Source organism: Daucus carota, chromosome 2 (genome assembly GCF_001625215.2).
Source record: "Daucus carota subsp. sativus chromosome 2, DH1 v3.0, whole genome shotgun sequence".
Classification (NCBI taxonomy): Eukaryota; Viridiplantae; Streptophyta; class Magnoliopsida; order Apiales; family Apiaceae; genus Daucus; species Daucus carota.
In genome coordinates this window covers 38,156,487-38,178,778 of record NC_030382.2, presented here as the reverse complement: position 1 = coordinate 38,178,778, position 22,292 = coordinate 38,156,487, and the positions used below count along the sequence as shown (strand labels likewise).

Sequence of the window (22,292 nt, the reverse complement as noted above, 5' to 3'; positions counted from 1 at the left end):
TCATGAGTGATCTTTTTGGATTCGTATTTATGAGTATTTTAATATTATAAAGTTTTTATATTTAATACTAACATGAAACTAAAGATATTAACGATATTTTTGAAAATGTGCGTTGGCAAATGTGTTCAAGGGAAACAGGAAAAGTAATAAGAGACGGAGTGAGTATAAATTTTCAATTAGCGTCTTCTTTTATATCCTAAATGATATATTTTGACATAAATATCAATATAAATTAACATGATAAATAATATCTTGTTAAATGTATATAAGATGATATATAACAATCAATATGAAAAATATATTTTCAGGATTAATAAACTTATGCCAAAGTTTTTACAGAAGTGAAGGTAATAAACATATTTTTATTGTCATTATCAATTTTAAGAGCAATACACCAATTTTTTTACTGAGTAACGCAGAATCACTCGGAAGTATACATAAAACTAGTATGCTTGCCCGCTACGCACGGGCAGGCAATATTCTTTCGGAAAAAAATTCTTTTATAAATTTAATGTTTTAAAATTAATATTTAAGTGTATATATAATATATGTAGTGATGTTTATTTTTCCTATTTACATACATCTACAATAATCTCTTTATTTACTAAATATAACCCTTTCTCTCTCAATTTCGGCTCTTCTCTCTAATTTTCGGATGACTTTACCGACTCCCGTGCCTATATAAGCATGGCATCATTTGTAAATAAATATGAAGTCTTAGGCTACCCCATTGAAAAAAAAATAGAATCATATATCCTGTTAAAATTTTCCTAATAACTTGCATTACATTAATAATATTATCTCATATTGCCAAAATATGCTCCAAAAACATAAGAATGTAAATAAAATGTCAGTAGTGTGAAGCCCAGAGCTATAAACTGTCAAGGGCTGTTCAACCCTCAAACAAATGCCAACACAAAAAATTAATTATACACAGAGTCGACTCCCTTCCTAACACCGAAAAGGCGAAAAAGAGAGGAAGAGCTAAGCACTATGATACCAATCAATGGATTTTTATGTTTTTTGCCAGTCAAGAAGTATAACCCCCCTTTCCAAACCCAACATTTTTGCGCTATGCTACCATAGACGCCATGGAATCCACCATGCAAATGTCATGTGTTTGGCCTATGCAGAACTTGTAGTATGCATCTTCTCCTCAGCTTTCACCCCATGAATTCTTAATGATCCGTAAAGCTTTTCTTGAAACGAATGGGAGCATATTCACAACTCCGTAACCCACCAGAAACACCCCATTATCCAAACGGTTCTTGGAAAAGATGTATGGGCACAAAACTCCCTTAACGTAAGTCTGCATCCATGCTGCATTGATGCCACCTGCACAAATAATAATTTGGACACGTGACTCGTCTATAAATACATATAGCTTACATAACTCCCAAATATCGGGAAAAAGCAACAATTTGCATATGCAGTTAGCAGACCCAATAACAAAGTCATTGGCTATAAGGTAGATGAATACATTATTAATAACTGATATTATATGCTCACCACAAATGCAGAAATGATAGTTGTAAAAGATGCTCCAATAAAACCTTCCCATGTCTTCTTTGGAGATAACTCGATCAAAGTGGTTTTACCAAAGAAGAATCCAAATATATAAGTCGCAATATCATTTTGATTACAATAAGCTCTCCTTGAATAAGAAACCTGCAATATAGTAATGTGCTTAAATTCTGGTACTCTGTGTTTTGACCTCAAATTGCATACCTCACAATTTTACTGAGCTATAACATATAAAATAAAAATGTATGCGAATGCTAAAAAATTATTATAAATCATTTAAAAGCCTGAATGGAAAATACAATTCAATAAGTCTGCCTACAAATCTAATAAAACTACAATCTTGTGTTTCTCATGAAATTGTTCTCTTGTCAAGTCTTCATAAGGCCTGTTCTTGTTTACTTGGTGGATGGGATGAGCCATTATATGTTTTCTTTCTGGTAAGCTACAAAAGTAGTAATATGGTTCTTCAAGCTACAAATCATTTTTGAATTAAATGATCATGTATATATAGACATGTCTAGCCACAGTTGATGAAATATGAACTATGTGTATCTAAACAGAGTATAATTATGATTAGTTGGAAGGTCAGAGGTTTTGCAGATGCTGCGAAAATGATCTTAAAACAGCCAGTAGACCGTTTTTGACAAAATACCCAAATTTCTTATCACTGTCTACCGCATTCAGGTCTACTGCCTGAAAGATTCACTAAAAAAACAAAAATAGCATGATATGTCTTAAATACCAGAATTTCTTATCACTGTTCTCATTGAAGTGGTGTGTGCGAGACTTTGATTGTTGAGATGCAGACACCTCAATAATCATATAAATAGCTATAAATTTCAAATTTGCATGAGTAAAGAGAAATTTGATTTTTATAAATTTTTTGAAGGAAAAGAAATTAGTCCAAAATATGATATATAATTTGTAAATTAAACTATACATGAATAAATAGTTATATATTAAGTATGCTTTCCCGCTACTTAATAGGTTCCATGAGTTTCAAAAGGCAAAGGTTCCATGAATATTGAGGAAGTCTAAAATATTGTTTAGAAGTTTAATGAAGATCGAGGGTCTCAAGTGCATGAAATCTGACACTGGACCCTGTATTAGGCCACAGGCTGGCAAATGCAACAGTTATGACAAACTTACAGTTAGAAGGTCGTGACATACATTCAGCGGAAAGAAAAACATTGGACAATTTAATCCTAAAAATTAATCTGGAGATGAGAAGAGAAGTCCAGGAATACATACTTGACTTGTTTACGACCTATCAATGATTGTGAATTTGTTAAAATTATCGAGAATCAACATGGCTACACCCGTGTGAACATCCACACTCTGAAAATGAAAACTGAAGATTAGAAAGTGGATATTCTCGCATCAGTTTCAGATATGCTCTGTTTTATTAGAAAGAAGAGAAACAAATCTATAGATCAAATCGCAAGACAGAAGCCTGTGGTGAATACTATAATCACAACCGTTATAATTGCAAAAAATAATTTTAACGTAAATTTTGATCTTGATAGGCATACCAGGAAAAACAAATTCAAAAAATCCAATCTTTACGTGCCAAGTAAACAAATTCATCAAACCCACAAGGCCAATCAATCACTCAACCTCTATTATTAACTAACAATACTCAAAAGTCAAATCACAAAAACCCAAAAATCACATACAACCAAAAACAATCACAAAACAAACTATTTTTTTTTGTTAAATTACAAAAGACCCTTGTTATTCGGCATATAATCTATGGCAGTTGCATGAGCAAGAAGATGTATTTTCTACCTTGTATGTTTTCTGTAAATATCCATGGCAGACCAACTATGTAAGGTTCTGTCGCAGAGTTTCCAGCCCTGCAGAATAAGTGAAGAAGGAGGCCAAAATCATACTCTTGTGTTAAAAAAGTGTGTGGCTCTAGGTCAACAAATATAGATATGGTCTTAGGCAGCTAGAATTTGGATTACTTTACTAACAAAATCCTATTTCAAATTGGTTGGAGTTCGAATATTGAATATTTTATTTTAATTGCAAAATGTTAGACTTGCAGAATCCAGATCTTATTCATTAGTCTCATGGATATTTAATACAGTATTCAAAAAGTTAACTACTAAATGAAACATAGAACAAAAAGTAATATATAGTATCTACAGTACATGAGGTTCCAATATATAGTAATGAAAAACAAAAATAGGTTCAAAAAGACGTGCTCATATAGGATTATGAGGGGCAGAGAGAAACCTTCTGGATGGGTAGAGGATGAGCTACAAATACAAAAAAAATAAGACAATAACAATAAATATCTAAAGAGATTGTTAGATAGAACAATATCTAAAGAGATTGTTAAAAACACATAAAAAATGAGAGGGATACCAGTTCATGTTGGAGAGTGTGTGCTGGTACAAAGAGGCAGGTTTGCACAATTATGGTGTTCTGGGATCACATGGACCTGGCCTTGCTTCAATATTTGCTAGTATAAACAAACACAATCACACAACCTGCTCCAAAAAGACACAGAATCATACAACTTTACATATGCTCTCATTGTCAGTCATATCCAACAAATATACAAAACAAATTACAGAACTAACTAAAAGATTCAAACCACTAAAGAACAGTTGATCAATTATAACACAGCCTTTTGATTATATTCATCGAAAAGCACATAATAAAGCTGTATTTACCACCTCGTCTAATAGTGAAAAGCACAAATCGGATAATAAGAGCATTAGATCCGACAGTGAAAAACAACTATAAGACCCTAATTAAACGTAATTAAAGTAAATTGAATTAAAAAACGAAGAGAGGTTACAGAGATTACCAGCTCCGGCAAGAAAGATAGATTTAATAGGATATTTGATTTTCCAGCGGCGAAGCAGCGCTTGGAACCCTAGAGAAAGGGGCACACAACAGAGAGAATCGTCAGTCAACAGCTTAGTCATAAATCTATACTCTTCGAAATACCCTAGAATCAAGCTTTTGCAAGAACAATCGATCATTAATGGCTATATTTTAAAATATGTGGGAGAGAAAATATGAGAGTAAGAAGGAGACATAGAGATACACAGCGGGATTCAAATTTGAAAATAAAATCAAGAAACTAAAGAGAGGAGCGGAAGAAGTGACACGCGGCTGCTGCTTTTGAAATCAACGGATGAAATGGATTGAGTGTATAAAGTTGAAGGTGAAAGAGTGGCATATGGATGTGAATACGGAAAATGTAGAGGGACAATTTAGTCTTTTAGTAGCAAAAAACGCAACAGGATTTATAATATAGAGAGATGCGGCTGAGAAAGACAGAGTAGTTGGCACAGGCGCCACATGGCACCAATCGAGTGGTACGTGTATAGAAATTAGAAAGTAATGATTTGTTTCTAAATTTGCAAATTTGCAAATTTGTGTCCAGAATACTGCGATCATAAAACTTGTTGATGGTGTTATTTAAAAATGATTTGTCTAGTGTTTGCCATATGCATATGCTAAGCGCGAAAATTTTTATATTTGGAAGATTTTGATTGCTACGGTTGGTGTATTTGTAGGGGGTCCACCATTATCAAGAGAGAGGAGTCAATCAAAATCTCTTAAGCACAAAATTTTCCGCGCTTAGCATGTGCCCATGGGTATACTATAGAAAAACCGATTTAAAAATACTATCTACTGCACGTATTTTTAGATGAGTTGACCGACTTGTAAAAATTATTATTTTTAATTGATTTTTTTTTGTGAATTAAATTTTTGAATTAAAAAGTCTGGAACAAGGTGTGGAAATCCTTAATGCACAAAATTTATAGTTACCTTGAATTTTACTCAACCTGTAAAAGAGCTTCCGTTTGCAAGAGCCAACACAATTTTGTATATTCTAGCTGTTTATTCAAGTTCCATTTTGTATACTACATGTTTTCGAAAACATGTTAGGAGGGGTGTATTGGATTGAGATTTTAAAGATTTTTTTGTATTCATAAAATCCGAGGGTATTCGATTGAGATTGTTTTAAATCTATTAAAATCTTGAGGTATTCAATTGAGATTTTAAATTATGCTACAAAATCTGGTGGTATTCAATTGAGATTTTAAATTATGCTTTAAAATGTGATGGTATTCAACTGGGATTCTTTAAAATCCATTAAAATCTGATGGTATTCAAATGCTGATGGATTTTTTTGCATTTCATAAAATGATGGATTTTGTGGTATTTTTCGGTGTATTATAAGTTTTTTGAAATCCCACCAAAATCAATGGGATTTTGAAGTATTTTACTTAAATCCTATAAAATCTGTGACATTTTATCAAGAATCCGCCCAAAATCAAAATCACACACAATCCATTAAAATCCATAGACTAAAAACAATTCATAAAAATCCCAATCGAATACACTCCGGTAGTATTCATTTTACCTCTGCAAGACCGCAACAAATATGTGAAGTCCAGAAAAAAAAAATGTCTTCTCATTAGTACTAATTATCCTCCGAGAGGTTGAAGAATATCACCGGAAGAGATCTTTAACCTCAAGCGTCACGATTTTCGCTTTGAGCAAGGCATCATTGCAAATGAGACACTAATTTGGACATTTATGCAATCCTGATTCCTACAGATCTGATTATTATAGTTTCCATCGACCAAGTCACTTATTCTTAGATGTGCTGGCGGAGATTATGTACCAGTTTGTGTTGAACATCTTTCGATGGAAGTTGATTATAAAGAGGAAACTTATTCTTCAACCTCTACTTGATATTAATTTAGAGAAGAAGTTGGATCTTCATGGCTAAAGAAGCTTCATTTTGTCATGTCTTCTTGAGCTTCAAAGGGGAAACACGAAACAACTTCACATGCTTCTTATATGAGGCATTAAAAGCCGATGGATTCATAGCCTTCATGGACAAAAGTGATATATGTGTTGGAGATGAACTAAATTCAACAATTATGGAGGGGATTAGATCCTCCATGAGCGCCATCATTGTATTCTCCCAAACATATGCAGAATCTACGTGGTGCCTTGATGAACTTGTCCTCATCCTTGAACGCTACAAGGTCTCTAGGTATTTTATCCTACCAATTTTTTATGAGGTTGAAATCCATGATATTAAACACCAGCTGGGTAATTATGGTATCGCGCTTGAGAAGCATAGGGCAAGGCACAACCACAAAGTGGAGAAGTGGAGAGAAGCTCTGGTAGAAGTCGGAAATATATTTGGAGAGCAGGTAGAGGGGTAAATTTTCCTTCCCATTTTTCAAATTTTAGTTTACATTTTCCATTTCTAATTAGTTTAGAGACTATAAATTAAAATATGTTATATGTGTGGTACTGTCAGACTACAAAGCACTTTCATCCAAAACACTGTCAAATTGTTTCGAGAAAGATTGGCAGTCAGGTTCCCTGAATGTCATCACCCAGTGCCAAAAGGTCAAGTTTTACAAGGCATGTCTGCATCTCCCTCTTTGAGGCACGAGTCATCTGCTGACAAGATACTTTTTTACACAACTACCAGGGCCAACAATGGCGGAGGTGTTTATAAGTCGTTAAGGAAGATACTTGAAAGTGGAAATGTGGTGTATGAGGTGAGAAATTGCTCAGATGAGCCCATGTATGTGAGTGAGCTAAAAGAGCTGCTTGGTAAAAAGAAGGTAAGACTTCCTACCGTGATTGTGAATGGGAAGGACTTGTGTGGAGAAGAAGAGGTAGAGGGTTTTTATGATATTGAAATGAAGCAAGAGCTCAAGGGAATACTAAAGGCCATATATTGGAACCAATACTTGGGAAAAAAAATAATGAAAAAGGAAAGAAAAAGATACATTTTTAAGATGCAATTCGAATGGATTATTAGTGCATTATGTACCTTCAAGACACAGTGTAAATGTAATGTCTCAGGTGACGCAGAACAGAGGCCGAGGTTCACTGCTGTCGGAGAAGATTTCTTATTTACTTTTGTCCCTCCTGTGTCTAACAGGTTTTTAAGTGATGTGTAAAGAAAGGTCCTAAACTCTTACTTCATATACATTCTTAGCCGAGCATTAAAAACATTATTTTTGTAATTGATGCTTCTTCCTCATGATTTAATTTGTAATGGGTCGATTTGGGTGATTAACTGATTATGAAGTAAGTTATTTTCACACATAAGTGATCTACAAGTGAAACAAAGTTTCTCTGTTTAAAAGTTACTTGGAGTTTTTGGCAAATGACTTCTAACATTTGTTCACTATTATTTTGTTCACATGCAGCTGTCTGAATTTGTTAACTATCAATCTTTTCTCAGAAAATTTTCTTTCAATTGTAGAGCTCATACTCAGACAGAACTGCCATAATACATCACCTTAAGACATCAAGGGACCTGATATCTTGACTTCATGCATTTAATTTGTAGATGCTCCTTTCGTTTCAAATTCTTTGAATATATGGTATATTGTGTGAAAATTTCAAATGAAATACAGATTTAGTATGAACCCCATAGTTACATGAGTAGATAATAAAACTACGGATTTTCTATTGATTCCGGTCTTATTAATAATGATGGTCCTCCTTTATGCACAAAAATCTCCGATTAAAATCTTCTATCCAAGTAAAAAGTGCTCCTGTGCCCACCCACAAAACTATCATGCTCTTAACTGGCAAACCGTCACTTTTAGTCAGTAGTACCAAACTACTATGAATTTGTAGCTTGTGATTTTTATTTTGCTTCCCCAAATGAATGATTTGAAATGGATGGAAAATGTATTCAGTGCAAGAAATTTTTAAATGTAGCAAAAAAAAAGATAGGAGCATAATATCTGATTTGTACAGATGTGTTGAATTCCGTAGTTTTACTTCTTATTGAGTAGTATCTTGTATCATGGGTCTTAACCATTCTTCAAGCTTGTTCTAGTTGTTCTGTAGAAGAAGAAAAATTGTTTATCAAAAAATAAATAAATTGAATGTGGTTTAATATTTGGTTGCTTCATCATATATGGCTCTTTCTAGTTGCTATGGAGTTTTATTTTATGGTACATTAAGTATTGATGGAAGTGTAATTAAAACACCACTGACAATTTGAATGACCTTTCGGTCTTGGACAGAAAAGAGACTCAGCCTCTTTTAAGTGGATAATCAAATTCAGATTCCAGATTTATTACTGGAGCGTGGATTGAGTAAGTTGCTGAAACTCTTACTGAAGGGATCTCAAGTGAATAGTTGCAGTGATCAGGTATTTCAGCAAGTCCGAATGCTTTCTAGATTCGGTCCAGGTGTTATTCTATGCCCTTCATCACTTTGTCTCCGTAAATGTAAAATCCAAATTGCAACTAGTATAAACTTTTTAATGGTAGTGCAAGTAGTATATATTAGCCGTCATCTGCGTAATTAGCTTTCAGAGCCTTCTTTTGCAACTTAAGTTGAAATTAGTACAGATCTTCATTTTTTTTTGTTCTGTTCAAACAGGCTTGATACCTTCCGGGAACTAATGTCCATAAGAACATGTACTTCTAGTGCCTTCGTTGAACCATATCAACAATTACTGGATTCTTAAATCTTGTTGCTGCAAGAAGAAGGAGCTACATGTTTTAATAAATTCAAAAATAAAAAATAATCTGATCTGTTATCGAAATGGGGATCAGTATTAGGTCATGAATCAAACTCCTGGGTTAAGTAATGCCTAGTGAATATCTAGTTCATTTTCCGACTGAAGACATGAAGTAGTTCATATTCATCTTATTGAAGAAAGGAGAACATTTATTATTATATTTACGATTCCTTTTCCACCACCCATGTATCTTTCAAACAAGGCCCCCTATGTAACAATCACTGCACCTTGCACACGTTTCTCGCTTTCTTTTCACAAGATTATCAATACAAAACGAGTAAGCTTTGTACCAGACTGGTCACATATTGATGTTTATATCCCAATCTCATCATACAAAATTTGCATTCACTTTCCATTCCATTCACCCCAACTAAACACGACATAAGGGTATAGTATGGAACGACTAAATAGTAGAGGCGTAATTTGCTAGTTTATATATGTCTTGCATCTTTTTTTATCATAATTTATACCTGGGCGGCAGAGAAACAAAAGATTACAAAGAAAACTAATTTCTTTTCCTGGAGTCAGGACATGGAAACCGTCCTGGGAATATTTGACATTCTTTGCTAAATATACAATCTTAAACACATGCTTTTAGTTGTAAACCTAAAATACCTCTTGAAATTTGCACAATTAACAGGCATATTCTTCCTCTATATTATCCTCGATCACACATTACATATACTCTTAGAGCATGCTATTAGGTCTGAAGCTGCTCCCCCAGCAGTCAATATATCAAAGAAGCATATATTTAACCTCAAGCTGTCACCATTTCCGCTTTGAGCAAGGATTGATCCCTTACAAATGACTCAGAGTCGGACATTTATGCAATTCTGATTCCTACAAATCTAAGTACTTTCTCTGTTTTTTATATGATGTTTTGACTTTGACACACATTTTTACCAGAATTAATCGAACAGTAAAAATTATTATTTTTAATTTATTTTTCGTGAATTAGTATTTTGATTACATATTTTTATCCAAAAAAAGAAAATTTTAAAAATAATATTTTTAGTAGTTTCCATTGACCAAGTCACTTCGTTTTAGATGTGTTGCCGGAGATTATATGCCAATTTGGCAATTTTTTTTGAACATCTTTCGATGGAAGTTGGTTATAAAGAATAAACTAAATCTTTAACCTCTGCTAAATATCAATTGAGGGGGAAGTTGGATCTCCATGGCTAAAGAAGCTTCATTTTGTCATGTCTTCTTGAGCTTCAAAGGGGAAACAAGAAACAAGTTTACATGCTTCGTATACGAGGCATTAAAAGCCGAAGGATTCATAGCCTTCATGGACAAAAGTGATATATGTGTTGGAGATGAACTAAATTCAACAATTAAGGAAGGTATTAGATCCTCCATGAGCGCCATCATTATATTCTCCCAATATTATGCAGAATCTACGTGGTGCCTTGATGAACTTGTCCTCATCCTTGAACGCTACAAGGTCTCTAGGTATTTTATCCTACCAATTTTTTACGAGGTTGAAATCCATGATATTAAACACCAGCTGGGTAATTATAGTATTGCGCTTGAGAAGCATAGGGCAAGGCACAACCACAAAGTGGACAAGTGGAGAGAAGCTCTGGTAGAAGTTGGTAACATTTTTGGAGAGCATGTAGAGGGGTGATTTTTCTTCTCATTTTCCAAATTAAATGTATATGTGTACATTTTCTATTTCTAATTAGTTTAGAAACAGTTTTATTTAAAAAAATGTATATGTGTGACTACTGTCAGACTACAAAGCACTTTCATCCAAAACACTGTCAAATTGTTTCGAGAAAGATTGGCAGCCAGGTTCCCTGAATGTCGTCAGCCAGTGCCAAAAGGTCAAGTTTTACAAGGCACGTCTTCATCTCCCTCTTTGAGCCATGAGTCGTCTGCTGCCAAGATAATTCTTTACACAACTACCAGGGCTAATAATGGCGAGTCAGTAAGGAAGATACTTGAAAGTGCAAATGTTGTGTATGAGGTGAGAAATTGCTCAGATGAGCCCATGTATGTGAGTGAGCTAAAAGAGCTGCTTGGTAAAAAGAAAGTAAGATTTCCTACTGTGATTGTGAATGGAAAGGACTTGTGTGGAGAAGAAGAGGAAGAGGGTTTTCATAATATTGAAATCAGGCAAAAGCTGAAGAAAAGACTGATGTCACTCTACCGGAAGCAATACTTGGCAAAAGCAAGAAGAAGAATGAAGAAAAGAAGAAAAAAAAACATCTTCAAGATACAATGTCAATGGATTGTTAATGTATTAGTATGTACTTTCAAGACACAATGTAAATGTAACGTATCAGGGGACAGGAGCCACAGAACGGAAGCCCAGGAGCACTGCTAGAAAATTTGTAAGGCCGATGTTTGAGAACTGACGCGTAACGAAAGGTCTTAGACTTTTTCATCAATTTATAACTGATGTATTAGGGCAAGTCAAATGGAGGTGCTAAAAATAATGTTATATTTATAATATAGCACCCATCAAAAATGCACACTTGAATAAGATGCTAAACTTGATTTCAATATAGTAAAATGTTATACTTGGTAATAAATATAGAACCAAGTATAGATATTGTTATAATTATCACATAGACATGCAAGTGGGAAAGTGAGAGAAATAACAAGTTTGATATTTTTTATTTCGTTTCATTTACAAAGGTGGTTGACAAATTAGTTAAATATAGATTATTTGGTGCAATTTTAAATCTATGCATTGGAGTAGAATTTTTGTTTTAACATCACAAAACACTTCTTGGTGTAAAAATATAGCAATAGTTATATGAATTCTAGTACTACTGGTGGCCATGTTGAAAATTTTAAATGAAATACAGATTTATTATGAACCCTTTAGTCACATGAGTATATGATAGAACAGTCATGCTTTTACAAGTTCAGCATTTAAGTTTCAACAAGTGTCCTATATTAACTGGCAAACTGTCACTTTCAGTTAGTAGTACCAAACTACTATGAATTTGTAGCTTGTGATTTTTATTTGCTTTCCCGAATGAATGTGGTTTGAAATGAAAGGGAAAATTCAATCAATCGCAAGCAATTTTTAAATGCAGCTAAAAAAGATAGGAGCATAATTTCTCATTTGTACTGTTGTGTTGAATTCTGTAGATTTGCTTTTTAGTTGGGTAGGATCTTGTATCATGGGTCTTAACCATTCTTCAAGCTTGTTCTATTTTCTGTGGAAGAAAAAAAAATTGTTTATCAGAAAATAAATAAATCAAATTCATCATATATGTCTCTTTCTAGTTGCTATGGAGTTTTATTTTACGGTACAGTAAGTATTGATGGGAGTGTAATTGAACACTACTGACAGTTTAAATGACCTTTCAGTCTTGGACAGAAAAGAGACTAAGCCTCTTGTAAGTGAATAATCAAATGCAGTTCCAAATTTATTACTGCAGTGTGGATTGAGTAAGTTGCTGAAACTCTTACTGGAGGCATCTTGAGTGAATAGTTGCACTGATCAGGGTCAAGCTGTTATGTTCTTTGATATTCAGGTATTTCAATTGTGTGTAGAGGCTCTATGAATTACAATGCCAGCATGCTCCGTATCTCTTTTAGGTCAAGTAAGTCCGAATGCTTTCTAGATGCGATCCAGGTGTTATTCTATGCCCTTCATCACATTGTCTCCGTAAATGTGTAAACCAAATTGTAACTTGCTTAAACTTTTTAAAGGTAGTGCATGTATATATTATCCGTCATCTGCATAATTAGCTTTCAGAGCCTTCTTTGCAACTTAACTTTGAAATTAGTACAGATCTTCATTTTTTTTTTGTTCTGTTCAAACAGGCTTGATACCTTCCGGGAACTAATGTCCATAAGAACATGTACTTCTAGTGCCTTCGTTGAACCATATCAACAGTCACTGGATTCATAAATCTTGTTGCTGAAAGATGAAGGAGCTAAATTTTTAATAAATTCAAATATAAAAAATAATCTGATTTGTTATTGAAAATGGGGACCAGTTTAGGTATAAACCTTCCTCATCTGTTTTGATGATTGTTGTTCTATACCCTCCTATTCTAAATATAAAAACAATAGATGTTCTTATGTCTGGTCGATCCAAAGGCATGTATTCACTCTTCTGCAACTCATGAATCAAACTCCTGGGTTAAGTAATGCCTAGTGAATATCTAGTTCATTTTCCAGCTAAAGACATGAAGTAGTTCATATTTTTCTTATTGAAGAAAGAAGAACATTTATTATTATATTTACGATTCCTTTTCCACCACACATGTATCTTTCAAACAAGGCCCCCTATGTAACAATCACTGCACCTTGCACATGTTTCTCACTTTCCCTTATGTTTCTCACTTTCTTTTCACAAGATTATCAATACAAAATGAGAAAGGACATGATTGGCTTCTTATTCATCTCTTACTAATAAATTAAACATGAAAAATAATGTTTGTTAAAGATATCTCTCACTGTTTGCATTTTAGCAATATGTGTTATTGTGTTTGAAATTAATCTAGGGGCTGGATTGATAAGTTTTTGCCATAGATATTCTGTTTCGTTCGCGGAGAAGACAGACTTTGTATCAAATGTCTGTTTCGATGAATTTTGTCACGTGAGCATTAATTTTTCACCATTATATGATGGTAATTTCTGTTGAATAAACTCCCATATCAAAAGTTACAGTATGGGAGCAAGTCTACTTAAATATGTGTATGGGTGTACTTAAAAATCATCTCTGAGCTGGTTCTTGGTATCTTTGCATACTGGAAAATGGGAAGGTACCACTTTGCTCTGTTTTTATTTTTCATGTTTCTCATACCACTTATCAGCAATGGAGCCATGGCTGCTGGGACTGTAGATGGATCAGAACAGTGGGGATATGTGGAAGTCAGGCCCAGTAAGTAACCCAAAAGACTACACTAGATCCACAATGCAGAATTCAGATTAATATTTGTTCTGATCATGGATTGTTGTGTTTGGAAATGTGTGAAAAACAGAAGCTCACATGTTCTGGTGGTATTACAAAAGTCCACAGAGGACTGAAGATCCAAACAACCCATGGCCCATAATTTTGTGGTTGCAGGGTGGACCTGTAAGTAATCATCTTTCATAATTTGTTTAGACACCAAAATGTTCTAGTTCATTTCAAATTAAATGATAAGTAGTGATCATATATACAAAAGTTAAGTCTTTATGCTTTGTCCCTATGAATAGGGGGCGTCGGGAGTTGGAATTGGAAATTTTCAGGAGGTTGGGCCATTGGATACTTTTCTCAAGCCAAGAAACTCAACATGGTTGCAAAAGGCTGATCTCTTGTTTGTGGTATGTGATGATATTAAACTGCATAAATTTTGTGATATTCGGTACTTCAATATATTTTTGGTTTAAGTTCTTTTCTTTATATTTATATCTTCCAATCTGAGAAAATGTAGGATAATCCAGTAGGGACTGGATACAGTTTTGTTGAGGATGATGCTTCATTCGCGAAGACTGATGAAGAGGCTGCAGCAGATTTGATCACATTGTTGATTTCACTTTTCAACAGCGATGAAGTCCTCCAAAAGAGCCCTTTGTATGTAGTAGCTGAGTCTTATGGAGGAAAATGGGCAGTCCTGCTTGGATTATCAGCATTAAAGGCTATTGAAGCAGAAACATTGAAGCTCAATCTTGGAGGTAATTTCGAAGAAAATAAATGTGATCCTAGATTTTATGGGTGGAATGTGTTCATAATTTAGTTTTGATCTCTAGGAATTGTATTGGGAGATACTTGGCTCTCTCCAGAAGATTTCGTGGTCGGTACATTTTCTTGAATGATCTGTTCTTATTATTGCATTGAACTCTTACTCAGTCAATTTGGTACTTGCAGTTTTCATGGGCTCCTCTTCTTAAAGATGTTTCGAGGCTTGACAATAAAGGCGTAGAGAAAGCTAACAAGTGAGAATAAATGTCTACTTGAACTTCATTAATTTCTGTTTATTCTGTTGATGTTTTCTGCAATATCTTATAGAGTGAGTTATATGTTCTGCACTGAAATATTTTGGACACCAGTCTTACTCAGAATATCAAGCAGCAAATCGATCAAGGAGAGTATGAAGCTGCAACTAATTCATATTTTGAACTTGAGGAAGTTATTGATGCGTACAGTAATTCTGTGGTACGTTATTATCCTCTGCACTGCTTATTCTTATGCTTCTGTAGCGGTCTAATATATTACTTCTATAAACTTCACTGATTATGTTGGATTTTAGGATTTCTACAATTTCCTCTTGGATTCTGCATTTGATCCTCTCTCCACAACAACTGTTGAACTATCTCAAAAAGTCAAGTCGAAAAGAAACTCAAGATATTTGGCTTCTTTGAGGTCTGTGCCAGGCGGTGAAGCTGATCTAAACACTTTAATGAATGGCGTTCTTAAAGAAAAACTTAAGATAATCCCAGAAGATGTGCAGTAAGTTCTTTTTCTCCCCTTTATATGTAACTAGCGAAACACACATTTTTTTTTTGCTGCAAGTAAAAAAAGGGGTTTCCCCTCCTTTTTCACAGATGGGGAGGGCAGGCAGGGTCTGTTTTCATGGCTCTTGCAGAAGAATTCATGAAGCCAAGGATCAATGAGGTATGCCAATATCTTCAAAGATTCTATAGTTTTATTTGGATTTCTCACAATTAGAACTATACGCGCACATATGTTCTTGAACTGAATTTTCATATCTTCTGGCATTTTAAGTTTGCCAATCCTACATCAAGGCAATTTACCTATTCAACCATCACTCAATTTATTCGTTTATTCGCATACAGGTCGATGAGCTTTTGGCAAAAGGAGTCAATGTGACAATTTACAGCGGACAAGTAAGGTTTTTCCTGCAAACATTCCCAGTCCCCCCCCCCCCCCCCCCCCCCCCCCCCCCCAAATTAGCTTAAAATTTGTCCGTAATTGTGGACACCATGTCCTTAATTTTGTCCGCGGCTTATGATGACAATATGATTTGGTTGGATATTGTAGGTTGATCTCATCTGTTCGACCAAAGGAACTGAAGCATGGGTTGCAAAGCTAAAGTAAGAGGCACTAGTTTCTGATAAACAGTACCTACATGTACAAGTCATCTCTATTAGGATGCACTCATTTTGTCATTTGTTCCTTTACCACTCTGAACTTTCAGGTGGGAAGGCATACAGACTTTTTTAAGCATGAACAGAAGTCCATTGTACTGTGGGGGTGAGAAAGGTACAAAGGGATTCACCAAGTCCTTGAGGAATTTACACTTCTACTGGATCCTTAATGCTGGCCACTATGTAAGTCAAACACCAATTCACAGACACAGAGTCATGTTCTGATATAGAAAACACTAATAATGTTAGTAAAACTGAACGAAATTTGCATGACAAAAACTGATTTAAACAATGGGTTAATAATCAAGTGAGTCACAAGAGTGGGCTCAAAATATCAAGTCGGTCACTGAACTCAAAACGGTGTCAAATTGATCACTCAAGTCAAGTTATATGTATCTGTAAATATAAGTTGAAGGGGTAAATATATTATTTATAGAGGTTTACATATTATTTTTGAATGTTACCAGAACTAAGTATAAGATCATGACTTCTGATATTTATGGTAATATATTCAGATTTATCAAGTTTATTTATTATATATTTATAATTAAAATAAAGAAAATAACTATATAATAAAAAATAAATAGTAAATAAACTTGACAAAATCTAAATATATTTTCATAAATACGAGAAGTCATAATCTTGTATTTAGTTGTGGTAACATTCAAAAATAATATTTAAACCTCTATAAATAATATCTTTACTCTTTGAATTCATATTTACAGATACATATAACTAACTTGAGTGACCAATTTGAGACCGTTTTGAGTTCGGTGACCAACTTGATATATCAAGCCCAATTTGGTGACTCACTTGATTATTAACCCTTTAAACAATATTATCATGATCAACAAGGTTAACTAGCACCAAAATTATTTTTTTACTACCAAATTATAGATAATTAATTCAAATATGATATGATATTAAGTAAGCGGGTACTATGTTTAATGAAAATTAGTGAATTCGTATTATGATAATAATTATATTTTTATATTAGTTGATAGAGCATTTGTTTCTGGTGGCTGATAGGTACCATTGGATCAACCATGTGTTTCGCTGGACATGTTGGATAACATTATGCACTATTGATGAGAAACAATAATAATATGGTGATTGTGAGTTTCTAAAATAATTGGATGTAAGCTGAGAAGCTGAGAGAATCTTATTATTCAAATTTTAAATAAAATAAAAATCAATATTTCAGATATATTACTTTTCAATATAAGAACATATATTTTCGAAAATTATTGAATTTCTTTTTCTTGCCATTGTCATCTAGCAAATTTTAATTAAGAAGTTTATATTGACATTTTTCTTAAATACATAGTTAGAGATAACAAACTACGATAATTCTGATTTAATGGATATTGTTCCCAAGTAGGGGGTGTACACGGTTCGGGTTGGGCGGGTTAAAGAAATTTAACGACCCAACCCAATTAAATCGGGTTTCAAATTCTCAACCCAAACCATAAAAATTAAATTCATAACCCAAACCAATTTGTATTACTTCAGTTCGGATTGGTTTGATCGGGTTATGAAATATAAAATAATTTCATTTTCATAATCTAGCAAAATCAAATTTCAATGCATCAAAAGATAAAACTTTAAGGGGTCATTTGGTTCGAGGAGTGGTATCGGGTTGGAATGAGGAATCGGGTTAAGTTGGTATGAGTTTGAGGTATCATATCTGATATCATGTGTTTGGTTGAGTGCTGGAATCATTATATACATTTTTTATAAAACAATAAGTTAATAATATATATTAATTAAAAATATTAATAAAATTATTATTGTCATATATTTTTGCATCATTGATTTAATTTTGTATCAAACATTAATATTTCATTACTTAAAGAGAGACAAAAAATAAAAAATAAATGTATCTCATACCTCCATCTCATACCCACCTCCCCACTCGGGTATCAAAAACCCATACTTTGGGGGTTTAAGGTATGGGTTTCAGATTTTGTTTTTCTCAACCAAACACCAGGTATGGGTTTGGAATCGACAAACCCCATACCTGATTCCGGAAACATACGAACCAAACGACCCCTAACTGAATGTACTACAGCAAGTGTGACGGTCCAGTAATCCGGGGGTCTGGATTCTGACGTCACCACATAAAACCCATATTTAAACACTTTTGGAAACCTGTATTTTTTTAATTATTTTTTTAAAAGATAATTAAAACCAAAAGAATTTAAAACGTGAAATTCAAAGAATTTAAAACCTGAAAACTTTAATAAGTGATTTGAAAGAGAACATTTTAACCCCCTAAAACAACAGGATCGCATCCAGGTTACAGCATTGAAATTAGAATCAACCACTATTATTACACAACTTCTCTTACCAAATCAGATCATCTTCGATAAGAAGAATCACTGTCAACTATTCCAGCTATGACTTACATCTGAATCTCAATAGCACAACTCGAGCTAGCATCAACCTTATCAATCTTCCTGGACACTTCTCGACCACTGGATCCTTAACACCTCTGACTCCTCGCCTAGCCTTAACTTTACTCGCAATCATAGACTAGCCATTCATCTTTAATCCTTTCTGAAATGATTAAGAAAGGAATAGCAAGAGTGAGCAACAATGCTCAGCAAGTAATAATAAACAATGAAAGTTCTGAAGTGATATAACAGAAATTCTCGAGTTCAAGATATAAAAAGATTCAACCTGAGTTCACAAATTCAGGTATTGTATAAAAGAATCACAATACCTTGCAGCAATAGAAACCTGAGGAATTCAATCCTTCACAAGAGAATTATTGAATTGGACTATCACATTTTAATTAAAAACCAAGGTTAGGATGCTGATCAGTCATACCTAACCCCGAGCAGGCCCCGCCATGCTCTATCACTGGATCCAAGGCACTCATTGGCCTAACATGACCATTCATCTGGTCTGACCACTCATCTGGTCCACATGTTTATATAAAAACAATAATCCAATTCTCTAATTCAACTCAAGAAGCCAATGTAAATCAACAGAACATCATCATAAATATCATCAACAACAGAATAATTCCAAATCAAACTTTGATAATAATCTATTCATAAATTATGATCCATCATTTCATAAATCACGGTTCAAGAAATCCTCAACTATTCAGTATCTACCATTATCGGCTAAGCAACTGAATTTAGCCTGCTAAACCAGCATGACAATGGCGGGTTGAATAATCAAGAAGATCCCAATTCATTCAAAGCTCTAACTATCACTGAGCAACACATGCTTCAATGACAATCTGAACTTCGAATTAATTTGTAAAACGGAAATTTTCTAGAAAGTGAAGATTTGAAAGAATGGGCAGAATACTCACACTTTTAAACATAGAAAAGAAAGGCATGAATACTTGAAACATATACCAAAGGAATGGATCAGAATATTTGCAATATAACAAAGAGAAGGGTTTAGGATTCTTGCCTTAAATCCAATTCCCAACTCATAGCTCAATCTCATCTTTCCACTTTCACAATCTATGCATAACATAATATCTAGACCATCTCTGGCTATACTCTATTCGCAATATAGCTTCACTTCCTCGATTCGTGCCTTATTCGCTTTGCAATATCACTTGACTTTCTGAACGTCTTCAAGCGTACACGTCTCGTCCAAATCCTTTACGAGAATAAAATAATACTATAATCACTAATCAATTTATCGCATATACATATCACGTATATCGATACCCACTTATATATCCCTTTACCTATCAAATATCACTTAACACATAATCATGCTTTGTCTTTATCATATAGTCAAGTCATCTTCCACATAACATATCACAAATCAATTATCATATAAATCCTATTGATAATTTGACAGCGTCTCGTCTACTTATAAGACTATCCACCTGTCAACCTATTTTCAATCAACCAGTCAATCCACTTGAATTCCTATAATCCATATACTCCTATCCAATATCAATCATTACCCAAAACTATGTCATTCAAATCATTTATCACATGTGTATAATATCATGAATAAACACGTATATCACGTAATCATCACTTAATAGCAATTAGATCACATATTATCACATTCTATATATTTAACAACACATCATCACATTCTTGACTCCACCATATTATCATGTCATATTGAAATAGGCTTTATAAGCTTTTATCTCTCTTTCGTTTCACTCGATTCCGACTTACAGATCAAAAGTTATGATCTAAGCTGTTTTCTGATTCCACTATCAACATATAACACATCACACACAAAGCAGATAACACATTACATATGAAGTTTCTCTCCCCACTTGATGTCAAATCAAGTTTTGGGTTCAAAATGATTTTTCGGGGATTTTCTAGAATTTTTTAAACATTTTTCGGAATTAAAATGATAAAAGAATCACTTTTCGGATAAATAATCAAGTCCGGATACTCAACATGGGACTTGAAATCATTCAGAAACAATTGACGAGCCTTGAAAATAATTTAGAGAAATATTTCAAAGCTCGAAACTATTTTTCAGAATTTTTAAATCAAAAAGAATAATTAAATCCCATTAATTAATCAATTAAAATCAATTAATAATTAATTAAAATAATTGACCAATTAATATTTAAATTAATTGACCAATTAAAATAATTAATTACTAATTAAAATTAATTAATAAACTAATTTAGATTTATTTTTGAATAAACAAATATTTAAAAAGCATTTTTGAATTTAAAATCAATAATTTTTGAAATTTAAAATAAATAAATAAAACAATTTCTGAAAATAATATGAAAAGGTTTAAAGTGTCACTGTTTAAAAGTTTGAACTTGGGGTGCAGAGTGCAAACTTTGGAAAGTTTGGTGTCTACAACGACAGAAATAAAACCATGGTACTAAACCTTCATCACTCCCGAAACATGGGGGACCTAACTGCAATTTTACCCCGGCCGACTCTTCCCTCGCCGGAGACAGAGTTATAATGCCCATAACCTGGCCAAAACGTGCAGATATATAGAATAAAACTCCAGGAACTCAACCATGCCGTTATAACCGTCAAAGGATCCGGAATATAGCCGGAAAAGCTCGGAGAAAACTTGCCGCCGGCGAGCTTCTCCAGACTCCGGCAGAGCTCCTCTCGAATTTAACACTTATTTTGACCACATAATTCGACTTCCTGCCTCAAGACAAACATACTGGTGGCTTCCAATTAAGCCCAGACTCAACAGATCAAAAACCCGGCCAAAAGATTAAAGTTTCCGGCGAGTTTGCTCAAGAACATCAAAAACAGCAAACCAAGAATCAAACCACTTTTTCAGCATGTTATTGAACTCCGTTTTTGACGTATAATATACCAAATCGACGAGAAAAACACGTACTACAACATGGCATCATCAAAACAATCAAAAACAATCATCTACGAAAATTCATCATTTAAAAACAAATAATTCGAATTTTATAAAATTAATAGTAATTTACCCGTTGAATCTGCACCGAAACTAATGATTGTAATAGATTCTACGCGTCGAGAGCTTCGTTTTGACTATTCATACGCCTCCATCGGATTCCAATAACACCTTCAAATCCTCGTTTGATTACGAAGAACACGAAGAACAAAGTTTGGTTTCTCTCGATATTCGTGCAGAGAAACTGGTGAAAATGATTTACGGTTGAAAATAAGGTGTAGGAAGGACTATTTATATTTACAAATAATTGGTACCCCTTTGGATCGTTTATGACATGAAAATACGATATTTAATAGCTTTAGATTGATAAAGCGGGGTCCAATCGGTACCGGTTTTCGAGATAATCATCAAAACGGGGCTTTTTAAATCAATGATTGGTCTGCGGGTCCCATTTGCACGTATTTCGATAAAAAGTAATATAATAATCAAAATATCTGGCTTTCACGTATATCGAGACAAACCAGATAATTATCAACAATTAAAATACCCGCAAAACTCCGCCGGACCGACTCCGGGGAAAACCGTACCCCGGATCGAAAAAGTCAAAACACGAAAAATGTCCGGAATATTCAAATTAGGCTAAAGGTGAGTTTTCTCGAAACTTCCGGGAAATTAAACCGTTACGAGTTGACGGTTTCACGAATAATCAAATAATTAATAAATAATTACAAATATACGAAATTTAATCCGTAAATCGATCAGAAAATCATATAACAATCCATAAATCGATATGAAAATA

At 33.8% G+C, this 22,292-nt stretch overlaps 3 protein-coding genes and 2 long non-coding RNA genes across 7 annotated transcripts; 3 read left to right on the top strand and 2 right to left on the bottom strand.

The window, feature by feature from the left end:
- Positions 1-818: 818 nt before the first annotated feature.
- LOC108206565 (uncharacterized) lies at positions 819-4,696 on the bottom strand. Of its 2 annotated transcripts, XR_001804150.2 has the most exons (6): positions 4,346-4,696; positions 3,898-4,022; positions 3,313-3,380; positions 2,776-2,862; positions 1,510-1,668; positions 819-1,335 (listed from the first exon to the last, which is right to left on the bottom strand). It is a non-coding gene; the product is annotated as an uncharacterized LOC108206565 (long non-coding RNA). The 2 variants fall into 2 exon arrangements; XR_010288881.1 differs by lacking the exon at positions 2,776-2,862.
- A 1,260-nt stretch (positions 4,697-5,956) lies between these two features.
- LOC108208728 (disease resistance protein RLM3) lies at positions 5,957-7,851 on the top strand. The gene is made up of 2 exons (XM_017379249.2): positions 5,957-6,730; positions 6,833-7,851. Exons 1-2 carry the CDS (start codon positions 6,282-6,284, stop codon positions 7,485-7,487), a joined length of 1,104 nt encoding a protein of 367 aa, XP_017234738.1. The 5' UTR covers positions 5,957-6,281; the 3' UTR covers positions 7,488-7,851.
- A 2,136-nt stretch (positions 7,852-9,987) lies between these two features.
- Positions 9,988-12,183, top strand: LOC108207505 (protein PHLOEM PROTEIN 2-LIKE A5-like). The gene is made up of 2 exons (XM_064087381.1): positions 9,988-10,699; positions 10,811-12,183. The coding sequence occupies exons 1-2, from the start codon at positions 10,251-10,253 to the stop codon at positions 11,403-11,405; spliced, it is 1,044 nt and encodes a 347-aa protein (XP_063943451.1). The 5' UTR covers positions 9,988-10,250; the 3' UTR covers positions 11,406-12,183.
- A 1,220-nt stretch (positions 12,184-13,403) lies between these two features.
- On the top strand, positions 13,404-17,345 carry LOC108208686 (serine carboxypeptidase-like 51). The gene is made up of 13 exons (XM_017379210.2): positions 13,404-13,928; positions 14,029-14,123; positions 14,246-14,353; positions 14,464-14,704; positions 14,780-14,823; positions 14,898-14,965; positions 15,080-15,185; positions 15,280-15,479; positions 15,575-15,644; positions 15,827-15,877; positions 16,032-16,084; positions 16,189-16,321; positions 17,168-17,345. Exons 1-13 carry the CDS (start codon positions 13,802-13,804, stop codon positions 17,225-17,227), a joined length of 1,356 nt encoding a protein of 451 aa, XP_017234699.2. The 5' UTR covers positions 13,404-13,801; the 3' UTR covers positions 17,228-17,345.
- Positions 17,346-18,360: 1,015 nt separating this feature from the next.
- LOC135150656 (uncharacterized) lies at positions 18,361-22,086 on the bottom strand. Of its 2 annotated transcripts, XR_010288879.1 has the most exons (3): positions 21,567-22,086; positions 19,571-19,765; positions 18,361-18,697 (listed from the first exon to the last, which is right to left on the bottom strand). It is a non-coding gene; the product is annotated as an uncharacterized LOC135150656 (long non-coding RNA). The 2 variants fall into 2 exon arrangements; XR_010288878.1 differs by lacking the exon at positions 19,571-19,765.
- Between the last annotated feature and the right edge of the window lie 206 nt (positions 22,087-22,292).

Excerpts from the sequence above, each read along its gene's own strand:
- LOC108208686 (XM_017379210.2), top strand. The coding sequence starts at position 13,802 with ATGGGAAGGTACCACTTTGCTCTGTTTTTATTTTTCATGTTTCTCATA. Across the intron at positions 13,929-14,028 it reads ATATGTGGAAGTCAGGCCCA|AAGCTCACATGTTCTGGTGG; the intron begins GTAAGTAACCCA and ends TGTGAAAAACAG. Across the intron at positions 15,878-16,031 it reads TGACAATTTACAGCGGACAA|GTTGATCTCATCTGTTCGAC; the intron begins GTAAGGTTTTTC and ends TGGATATTGTAG.
- LOC108208728 (XM_017379249.2), top strand. The coding sequence starts at position 6,282 with ATGGCTAAAGAAGCTTCATTTTGTCATGTCTTCTTGAGCTTCAAAGGG. Across the intron at positions 6,731-6,832 it reads TTTGGAGAGCAGGTAGAGGG|ACTACAAAGCACTTTCATCC; the intron begins GTAAATTTTCCT and ends TGGTACTGTCAG.
- LOC108207505 (XM_064087381.1), top strand. The coding sequence starts at position 10,251 with ATGGCTAAAGAAGCTTCATTTTGTCATGTCTTCTTGAGCTTCAAAGGG. Across the intron at positions 10,700-10,810 it reads TTTGGAGAGCATGTAGAGGG|ACTACAAAGCACTTTCATCC; the intron begins GTGATTTTTCTT and ends GACTACTGTCAG.